This window comes from Wyeomyia smithii, chromosome 1, assembly GCF_029784165.1.
Source record: "Wyeomyia smithii strain HCP4-BCI-WySm-NY-G18 chromosome 1, ASM2978416v1, whole genome shotgun sequence".
In the NCBI taxonomy this organism is placed as follows: domain Eukaryota; kingdom Metazoa; phylum Arthropoda; class Insecta; order Diptera; family Culicidae; genus Wyeomyia; species Wyeomyia smithii.
Window position 1 is genome coordinate 40,636,633 of NC_073694.1, and position 11,245 is coordinate 40,647,877.

Consider the following 11,245-nt stretch of genomic DNA (forward strand, 5'->3'; position numbering starts at 1 on the left):
AACCCTTATCGTACTGTGGAGTAATAACAGAAAACCCCTTTTAAAAATGTTCTCAATATTTTAACAAGATTAGAATCTCATTCATTGACCGCTTATGATGAAAAAATGTTTTTGAAACAATAAAAAATGTTGCTTACTTATGTTATGAGTTTCTTGTCTCATCAAACGAGAAATCTAATCACAAAGTGATAAACCACAGACAAGCACTTTGTAAATAAGTAAATTCGTAACATTCCAAACATCTCACCGCAAACTAAGCACTGCTGTGCAATTCAATAAAACCAATCAGCACGACCACAATTGACACCATACCAAGCGACGCGTAAACAACGATCTTCCCATCTTCGGGCCGTGCCCCTTCGGTCGGGCTCGTAAATAAACCGATAAACATGGAACGTGAATCCCACACTGGCAAGATGTCCTATAAAAACCCCCGGCAGACGCGCTGCCGGCTATCAGTTGCCATAGGTGTAACCGTCCGCGATGATCTCGAGTTATCAGCTGCTGCTAGTAGTAGCGGTGACCTTGGTCACCTATTGCCATGGCCAAAAGTACCAGGCCGTGTTTAAGTTGTGCGTACCGCACCAGATTATTACCGCCTGTCAGGATCTGATGGCGAAACCGGAAGCGACGGTGCAGGTAGAGTGCATACCCGGTCGCGATCGGATGGAGTGCTTGGAGAAAGTTAACGCCAGACAGGCGGATTTCGTAGCCGTCGATCCGGAGGACATGTACGTGGCCTACCATATGGCAAATCAGGACTTTAGCGTGTTTACCGAATTCAGAACGGTGGAAGAACCGAGAGCCGAGTTTCGGTACGAGGGCATTATTCTGGTGAGAAAGAGTGATAATTTCAGAAGCTTGGCTGACTTGCGTGGGAAGAAATCATGCCACACCGGGTACGGACGAAATGTTGGTTATAAAATTCCAATCACGAAGCTCAAAAAGTTAGGCCTGTTCAAGCTGGCTACGGATCCGGAAATGGCACCACTGGAAAAGGAACTGAAGGGTTTGTCGGAACTGTTTGGCAGTTCGTGCTTGGTGGGCAAATATTCTCCCAACGACGAGGTGAACCGACTACTGAAGAAACGGTACCCGAACTTGTGTGCACTTTGCGAACGCCCAGAGGTGTGTGACTATCCCGATAAGTATTCCGGGTACGACGGAGCTATTCGTTGTTTGGTTGAAAATAACGGAGATGTGGCCTTCACCAAAGTGATCTACGTGAACAAATATTTCGGTCTACCGGTAGGCGGAGCCCCGGCCAAACCCGCTCTCAATCCGAATGATCGTACTGATGATTATGTGTATTTGTGTGAAGATGGAACCACTCGTCCAATCACTGGTCCAGCTTGTTCGTGGGCTCAACGACCCTGGCAAGGTTATATGGGCAACGGAGATATTAACAGCCGTTTCCAACTACTGCAACAAAGACTGCAGCAATTCTACGAAGAGGCGAAAAACTCCGTCGCCAGCGATAAGGCAAGCCAAATGTGGGTTGATCGCAGAAATGTCCTCGTCGATCGAGAAGTCCCGGTACTTCCCGGGGAGCATCTGAACCGTGCGCAGTATAAAGACGTGATCGAGCGTGATGGCCCATTCCAGTACAAGATCAAACTGTGCGTTGCTTCTGAGCTGGAACAGGAGAAATGTGAGGTCATGCGAAAAGCTGCATACTCTCGGGACGTCCGCCCCGAGTTTGAGTGCGTTCTGAAGGGAAAAAATGCTTGCGTGGCAGCCGTACAGCGTGGGGAAGCCGACGCTGTTGTGCTCAAGGGAGAGGAGCAAACCATTGATAACGTAGATGGTTTAAAACCAATTCTGTTCGAGAAATATGACGACGGCGATGTGATGGTTGCGATTGCTGACCAAGGAATTACACGTGATCAGCTGCTCAAATCACCACTGTAAGTATTCAATGATTCTTTTCTGCTCAAAAACTAATTTTCCATAATCTCCGCAGGGAATTTGACGTCACGGATGAGCGAGCTATTTCCGCAGCACTCTTTCTAAACGACAAACGCCACCGCAAAACGTGCCCGAACAAGATGTCCTCCACTCCAGCAGCGCCGATTCGAATCATCTCCGCCCAGGAGCTAACGCGGCTAGGTTCCAACAAGGTGCTAGTCTGCCCGAGTCTTCAGTTCGAGCCAATCGCCAACTACGCGTCGTGTAACGTCGACTACACGCTGCCAGCTGGAATCTTTGTCCGCAAGACCGTTTCGGGTCAGATCGAAGATAATATTGCGCACGCGTTTGTGGCACTATCTGAAAAATTTGGTCACGGAGCAAAAACCGAAGTGGTGTTCGATATGTTTGGCGAGTTCAAACCTGGCATGAAGAACGTTCTGTTCCACGACCGGGCAGCCCGATTCGGACAGGCGGACAACAAGGTTGGAGGCGTAGAGGTGGGAAATTTCAAGCGATTAATGTGTCTGTAGGACACGTTGTAATTTGAAAATCAGTTAAATGATTTAATGGATCAATTGTTGAAGAGAGGCATTCGCATAAGAAGAGGTTTTATGGGGTGAAGAGTAATTTTAAGCAAAATCCACATTCTTTGTGAGGAAACAAATACGAATATATTTTAGAAAAAAAAATCAGTTTATTTGATCATTTTTCTAGGTAGGGCAACCAAGTGTCATATCTGTTACAGTTTATTTGTGTCATAATTTTGTGAAAAATGAATCGTGAAAAGCATATTTCATTGACTTTGAAGCAAAAATTACGTATTATTCGAGCAGTTGAGAAAGAAGATCTATTCAAAGCTCAACTTACTGAGCGGCCTTTTGACGCACATCTGCATACACTAGGGGGTCCAAAATTCACAGGGTTTAAGAAGTTATAATATTTTTAGGGCTTTTTTTCGTTTTTGATGTAGGACTACGTCTAACCGCACTATATCGAGATGCATTCCGCGAAAACTAAAACCAAGATGTAACGTCGGAATGAAAGATTTCAAACGGTTACGCTGATGTAACCACATGATGGATCACAATAATCAATATCTCGTTGGATTGATAAAATGATGAACAATTTTGTGATTCTTCAATTTTCATTATCACTTCATTGCTAAACAGTGAAAATTGAATAAAAGGTTCAAGGTCGAATTTTCACTAACAATGTACCAATCATATGCGAGCACGCCTGGCACAGACTTCATGAATAGACACCAACTGCCTACTATGATATCCTGTATAGCAGTGGCAAAAAAATTTGACAGAATCTCCCCGTCCCAATAGATCAACTAATGTTAGCTTCCATGAGCCTAGACTATTTTGATGTCTTGAAGGTGAAGCTTTTTCGGAAAGTTCGTAACCACCTCCACTATCAAACAGTATTACGTTCTGCTTTTAATATATATATCAATGTTAATAAAACTGATGTCTTGAAGAAGAATATGATGGCACAGGCAACAGTACTGCACCAAGCAATGTATGAACTCGAAATTCATTTTTATGCAGTCAAGCCAAGTGAAAACTACATTGCCGCTGTTGACGCACAGTGGGGCGTGGAACACAATCGAATTGCCGTTTGAATTGTCTTCTTCTTCTTTTTTTCTGGTTTCGAATAGCAGCAAATATCAGAATTCAATATGATTTTTCGGGTGCCGCAAAATACGCTGCGCCGACGGGGACAACAAAATGCGTTATTTTTGAACTCTACACTCTGCTTTTTTTCAGATTTAAATGACTGAATATAGGGTATTAAAAAGACAATAGAAAACCAAAATGCTCCATACCGATCTTTGAATAGGTAGTTAAACGAGCTGTACTGATAATTATATTTCACTAGCTAAATGAATTTAGTCCAATATGACAATACTAGTTGCATCCCGCGGTGGCGGTATAGAGGAAAACCAAATTCATTTCATATTGATATTAGAATTCCGTCATTAGTATTTGTATTTTTCAATTGAAAATTTTTTTGAATTAGCATTTGCAAGAAAATATTACTTTCCATAACCTTACTTGTTATTGAACAACGCTATGCAAACATTAATTGCTGAGGCTAATGTTGTGCATCACTCTAGCCCAGTTTATTTTCGAAGATAACGGACATATAACTTTCAAATATGGTATCTTCGTTGTTCTTTGGTATCTTGAAACTGATCAAATATTTTCTGATTGATTCTGTATACTGATAAAATGTTTAAATTGACCTGAATTGAATGTTAACATGTTCATAAAATTCTATGTCAATTTGAAATTTTCTATGAATTCATTTTCTACTGAAACTGTACAGTGAGGGGCAAAATAGAGTGCCCACTTTATTTTTTTTCATTTCTTCATTTTTCTGGTTCAAATTGAACGAAAACACATCGTAATCATTCCTAAAATCTCTCTCATAATGTTCTTTTTTAATATTTTTAATTTTGTTCTTTTTATTCCCAAAAAAAAAAACAGTGACAAAATAAAGTGCCCACTCTGAAAATCGATAAAATTTCGATAAGTTTCCATCGTGAGACCCCTTGATTTTGTTTGTTTTGAGTATTTTGACGTTTCACAAACAACTGGCTTGGCTCTAAAGCATTTGTAATCGTGTCTGCCTTCGAAAAAGTTGTAAAATATGGAGAACGTAGTAATTTCCCGTACGATCCCGTTGTGCATCCGGAAACTGGTGGTTGGCGATGTCAATAAACGCCAATCGCACCGAGAAGTGGCCAAGCACTACAAAATCAGCAAGGCGGCGGTCGGAATAATCTTGAAGAAGATGAAAACGGTGGTGGATCGCCCAGGAAGGGGACGAAAACGCAAGACAGATGCCAGAACGGACAAGAAAATCATTCGTGAGGTAAAGAAAAACTTAAAAGTTACGATTCGGCAGATACAAGAAAAGCTCCAACTTTCGGTTTCGCGTCGTACTATCCGTCGCCGCATCCAAGCGCAGGGGTTCCGAAGCGAATGGCAGTGAGAAGGCCTTTCATCAGCAAGGCGAATAAGGCTTAGCGTCTCAAGTTCGCCAAGGAGCACGCCGATAAGCCGCTGCAATACTGGAAAACTGTGTTGTGGACCGACGAATCCAAATTCGAGCTGTTCAATCGGAAGAAGCGGGATCGTATGTGGCGCAAGTCGGCTGAGGAGTTCCAAGACCGCCATATTCAAGGAACAGTCAAGCACGGAGGAGGCAACGTGATGGTGTGGGGGTGCTTTTCTTGGGGTGGGGTGGGCAGTTTGGTGAAAATAGACGGAATCATGACAGCTGAGTCGTATTGCAATATCCTGCGGGAAAATCTCGAGGTATCTCTCATCAAGACGGGCCTCGAGGAGCGTTTCGTTTTCCAGCAGGAAAACGATCCGAAGCATACGGCCAAACTGACGAAGTCATTTTTTCGTTCCTGTCGCATCAAACCCCTTAAATGGCCCCCACAAAGTCCTGATCTGAAACCCATCGAAAATCTGTGGGCCATCCTTGATGCTCGGATCGATAAAACTGGTGTAACTAATAAAAACAACTATTTTGAAGCCCTGGAACGCGCGTGGGAAGAACACGACCCACAACACTTAAAAAACCTTGTAGAAAGTATGCCGAAGCGCTTACAGGAGGTGTTGAAGGCTAAAGGAGGCCATACACACTATCAAATTGTTGTTGTTTGCCTTCAGTTTGGCTTATTTGAAACTATATTTATCTGGGCACTTTATTTTGTCCCTGTTTATTTAAGTATTCCAAACTGTTTTTTTTCTATTAGAAAAACTTTTTTTGCTACCAGAGCAATATTAACTAAACTTGAAAAGAACATAATAAATAAGATTTTAAAAATGATTCCGATGTGCTTTCGTTTAGTTTTACCCAGTAAAATGAACGAAAAGAAAAAAAATCAAGTGGGCACTTTATTTTGCCCCTCACTGTACTTCGTTATCGATATTTTTTCCACGAGCTTGTAACTGCAGGAAAAAAATATGTGACATCTTTGCCGCTTTGTGATCGGTGAGTGAGCCAACTTCAACAAGACAAATAGATATAGATGGAAGTTTAATTACTACTAAATCGTACTCAATTAAATATTTTATAGAAGGTTGCCTTTTCGAGTAATAAATAAAATTCGCTGTATTAGAATGAGAGGCATTCACCAATGGTCTAGAAACCACATTTAGGGGGAAATTTGGATCTAGAGCTCTATTGCAATATTTTAGGGTGACCAAAATTTTCGATGATATCAAGTATCTTTTTTATTTTTGTAGATATAAAACCTTGTTCTAGTATTTTATAGCTCCAATAATTTTAGGTAACTTTGTAATAAAAAGTTTCTCTCTAAAACATTGCTATAGAGCTCTAGACCCAAATTTCCTCCTAATTTTGGTTTCGGGATCATTTTGAATGTTTAAGAGAATATTTTTTCTTCTAAGATAGAGTGCTGCAAAGAAAGAATCAAAATACAGACCCGTTCGATTTTGGCAACACGCCAGAATTTTGACGTAGAATACGTCTTACGGCAACAATTACCGGGACCCAATTTCAATACAGGGATCCAATTTCAAAACTGAAAACATCGAGAGCGTCACAAAAATTGTCCAATTTTAAACGTTTTAAACCCAGTCGGTTTCCAACCGATTTCTGTCATTTTTGCAGCAATCGATTGGAAAATCATTTAAGCACCCGTCCAAATGCAGAAAATTTGTAATCCGATTGTTCAAACTATTGTAATATTGAAAATTGCTGAACAAAGTCGAAACGCAAATGTCGATTTTGGATTGGTCGCTTGCTGCCTTTCCCTAAATAGGACGACAGAATGGAGTACCTAGTTAGCCGGGAATGCACTCTTTGGGCTATATAAAAGACTGTTTCTCCTCAAGCAAATCAGTTTACTAGCAGCAGGCAGCAGCATCGGACATGAACACCGATGGCAGTAGGCGAAGGCAGCGTGGATCAGCAACGGGCAACAGCGGCGGTGGAATGCATGTGCATGTTTATAGCGCGTGCGGCACCGCCACCACCACCGCCACCACCACCACCACCACCACCACCACCACCTATATAAGAGACTGTTTCTCCTCAAGCAAAACAGTTTACTAGCAGCAGGCAACAACAGCGAACATCAACACCGATGGCAGTAGGCGAAGTGGATCAGAAGCGGGCAACAGCGGCGGTGGTAGTGGTTAGCTGCAGTTCATACATCTTTCAGTTCGGCTCCCCTTCGATCTGAGTTGGACCCCACCAGCGGTAATCCGATTCAGATATCGTTGGGCAAATAACAACCCGAAACTGAAAGAGACTCGCACCGCCAGGTGGTTTGAGAAGCCACCATCATCCAGCGTATGTATATACAGGGCGTATGCACATAACGTGTGTGATTATTTGAAGCGTGTGTCCCTAATATATAAGGTGTGTGGCTTGCTTTGAAGCGTGTGTGTATGTTTATGGCTTGTATGCATGCCTGTAGCGCGTGTGTGCATGTTTATAGCGCGTGTGGCTTGCTATATCGTCAGTTGAATTCAATACTGACACAACTCAAAATTCATAGTTCTTTTTTCATTTTCGTGAAAAATTCTAATTTTAGGACTTCCCATTTTTATTGAACTTGTTTGGGTCTATCATGTGCATGTAATGAGCAAGTTATAATAATTACAATTACTTCATTACATTCATTACTTCATTTTTCTGTCTTTTTAGGGATATTTTATATTTGTGCAATAAAGGCACATCTACTTATATTTCTGGAAATATTGTGAATTTTGAAACGGGTCTTTGAGATGAAACCTTATAGTATTTGGCATCGTTTGCCATCAATAACTCAAAACTGCAAAATTTTGAGTTGTGCCAGTATTGAATTCAACTGACGATATAGCGTGCGTGGTTTGCTATATAGCGTGTGAATGTCTAGCGTGTCTGTGCATGTCTATAGAGCGTGTGGCTAGAGTGCGTGGCTTGCTATATAGCGCGCGTGGCTAGCAGTATAGCAGTTGAAATTTTTATATATACACTACCCGTCATAAGTTTGGAATCGCTTTACTGAGTATTGCAACACCCATTTTGAATATTGCAACACCCCCGAAAAGTTTAGCATCACTCAAAATGGGCAAATTTCTGTAACTGTAACTGTAATATGCTTGACCAGAACTGGTGGCACAAGCCGAACACCGCAACTTTGTGGGTAGTGATGAACACGCGATAAGTTGAAGTCTAAATATGATAAACTGCATGCACCCTAGCGCCGCATAGCGGGGCAATTCAGTATTAAATTGTCTACCATGTAGAAGCCTTTAGCCTTCTGAACAAGTTTGCTGGACACCGCAACTTTCTGGCAGGTCGGAATCGTGCGATTAGTTAAGTTCAAAATACGTGTGTCATTGTGTGCCCACTAGCACCACATAGCGGTAAAATTTCACACTGAATTGGCCACCATACAGTAGCCTTTGACCTTCGGAACAAGTTTGCTGAAAACAGCATCTTTCTAGGTTGTCAAAAACACGAGATATCGGCCTATTCCAGGTGATGCTAAACTTTTCGGGAGGCGTTGCAATATTCAAACTGGGTGTTGCAATACTCAGTAAAGCGATTCCAAACTTATGACGGGTAGTGTAATTGCTAACAAATCACCTCATGTAGAATTTGATTATCTCTGTGAATCATTCAAAACTAAATAAAAAATTTGCCATGTTGAAAAAATATTCACTTGTCAATAAATGGCATTGACAAACACAATTAACCTCAAAGTTTATCTGACGAATTAACCCTAATTCAGTGTATTCTCAAACCTATTCCAAGTAATACATTGGCATAAGACAGGCTGTCGTATTCTACGTTACCTCTGCGGTCGTGTCTTATAAACAACCTCTTCAACTTTTTTCTGTTGCCAAAATCGACAAATGTCAAAAATAAACGGTTCTTTTTTTATGACTTTTTTGACTTTTTAAGTGGTTAAAGACATGCTTGTCATTCTCCTCAGTATGTGAAAAGAGAGGAGAAAAAATTCACCGCGCACTTTCCTTCTAGTATGTGCCTGCGTGTAGCAAATGCTTTCACCACACTGCTTCTTTCTCACTCCAAAGTGTCTCAACCAGCTTACAGAGAGACGAACACACTTCCAGCTCACACCACATCTGATAGAAACAAGAGGGGTGAATCACTCTACAGAGAAAACGCAGAAGTGCACAACAGTGTCCACTGGCGAGTAGTCCGGAAGGTAAAAAAAAACCTAACGGGCAAAAATGTAGTCCTCGTGTAGCTACGAACGAATTCCACCAGAGTAAATTCGACCGGCAAGAGCGGCACGAGCAACGCCGTCTATTTTTTTCTCCTAATCTCTTTTCCTCTTCTGCCATGCTCAAGAAACCAACTGTGAAATGCACCGCAGATCAGAGTTGCCAATGTTCCAGTTTAAACTGGATTATTCCAGTTTTTTTAAGTGATCCAGTCAAAAAGTTTAATCCCAAAATCTTCCAGTTTTATTGTATATCTGCCAGTTTTATCCAGATTTTTTGGACACTCAAGCTACTAACTGGTTTGGAAATATTTTTTAGAACGTAAATTTTGTGGATTGATAAGCAGCATTTTCAGTATTGTATCTTCTCGCAGGAAACACGGTCAAATTAAGGATGTGTTGTGCATAATTGAGATAAAAAGACAAGTAAGTTCAGCTTTATTCTAAAACTAACAAATAGGTGTTATCAGATCATGAAGAAAAAAAAATAATTGCAATGATGGATTAATGTTATATAAAAATAGAAACAATCTATCTTAAAGATATCATATACAGGTGGCATTCTTTAAATTAATTTCAGTTGCGTAGCAGTTCAAAAATTGTTCGAATTCACATATGTAACGTAAGAAAATGTTGCATCAATTAAAAAGCTTCATTTTCTCGATTTTGCGATAAACTGGTTGGGCAATTTAAAATTTTGCTCTTGTCGATGAAAATTTTCAGTTTTTAATTTCAACAAAATGTAGGCCCGAAGTTGCTGTATACCTTATATTGGGTTCAATAATCATCACAGAGAAACACTCTCACAATTTATTTTTTAGGTATTTTGTCAATTTATTCGGAATCCAGTTTTTTTTCAGTTTTTTCTTCAGCAATCTTCCAGTTCAATCAAAAATTTTGTTGGCAACTCTGCCGCAGATAGCTCTTCAGTGTAATTATTGTGCGTGATGTCCACACGTGTGAGAAAGTACACCATAGTTCATTGTCGCGCAAGAGAGAGATTTCAGATTTCACCGCAGTGCGTTCAGGTAGCTCAACAGATAAAAATCGTTTGTCGCTCTCTTCTAGCATAAGCGTATTGATTTGCTCTTTAGTGTGATGGCAGTTGTCTCCGCAGTGCAAGATGTTTTCCTGCACTCTAAAGGTTTACTGAGGAGAAAAGACAAGCATGGTTAAAGACTACCTTAACAGTAGAAATGGCCACCAATGAACTAGTTTTAGTTCCAAATCGTTTGAAGTGTCGCTTGATGAATTTGGGCTGACGACCTAGATACTTGATATTACCACCCGAACCAAAATACTTTCCTTTTGGAATATGTTGAGCTTAAATTGGTTAAAATAAATCAAGCAAACTACAAAAGTAAAACGAGCTCAAATCAAACATAGCATCAAAATAAAAATATAAAATTATTGTAGTCCTACGTCAACTATGCGGTCGTGTCTTGGATACCACCCTCCTACTATTGTCAACCAGTGTAACTTGCTACGACTTTGTTTACTTCGTTTCGACTTCGACTAAAGGTTCGTTTTATCGAACCGTACTTAAGAATGTTTTTCACGAATAGTTGAGTTGACCTGAAACTATTCCGTCTTCTGTATAGAATAGTTGGGAATGTTGGGTACCAAAATTTTTACTGTGCACCCCTCCAAATTTTTCAATATTTTTTTAAACCAAAAAAAAGTTAAAACTTTAGTAGCTAATAGATGACATTATTTTTGTACCATTTATCAATATTTTATAAACATTACATCGCGCGCGCTTTTTGATTGAAAACGACTGTTCGTTTTACCGAGCTAAAATGTTGCATAGGGACTTCTTTCGAGAAGATGAAACTTTTGAGCCCTACGCCCTCACGAAAATCGAATTTTTTTAACATACATTCCATTGGCATTCTAATTCAGACATTGCCAGAAGCCCGCAGTAATCATCTGTAAAAATACGTAATGTACATGTATATCCTGAATGTTTTGAAGATTTTGTACCTACCACATTCAGATTTCAAAAAAAAAACATATTTTCCCTAATTCTCCACAATGATCTTTGTATCACACTTTGGGCCACTGTTCGGTAAAACGAACAGTAGAAAACTCAGTTAGGAAAAG

At 40.4% G+C, this 11,245-nt stretch overlaps 1 protein-coding gene across 1 annotated transcript; it reads left to right on the top strand.

Annotated features, from left to right (window-relative positions):
• Positions 1-442: 442 nt before the first annotated feature.
• On the top strand, positions 443-2,728 carry LOC129734012 (transferrin). Its single transcript, XM_055695707.1, has 2 exons — positions 443-1,907; positions 1,964-2,728. The coding sequence occupies exons 1-2, from the start codon at positions 484-486 to the stop codon at positions 2,439-2,441; spliced, it is 1,902 nt and encodes a 633-aa protein (XP_055551682.1). The 5' UTR covers positions 443-483; the 3' UTR covers positions 2,442-2,728.
• The last annotated feature ends 8,517 nt before the right edge of the window (positions 2,729-11,245 follow it).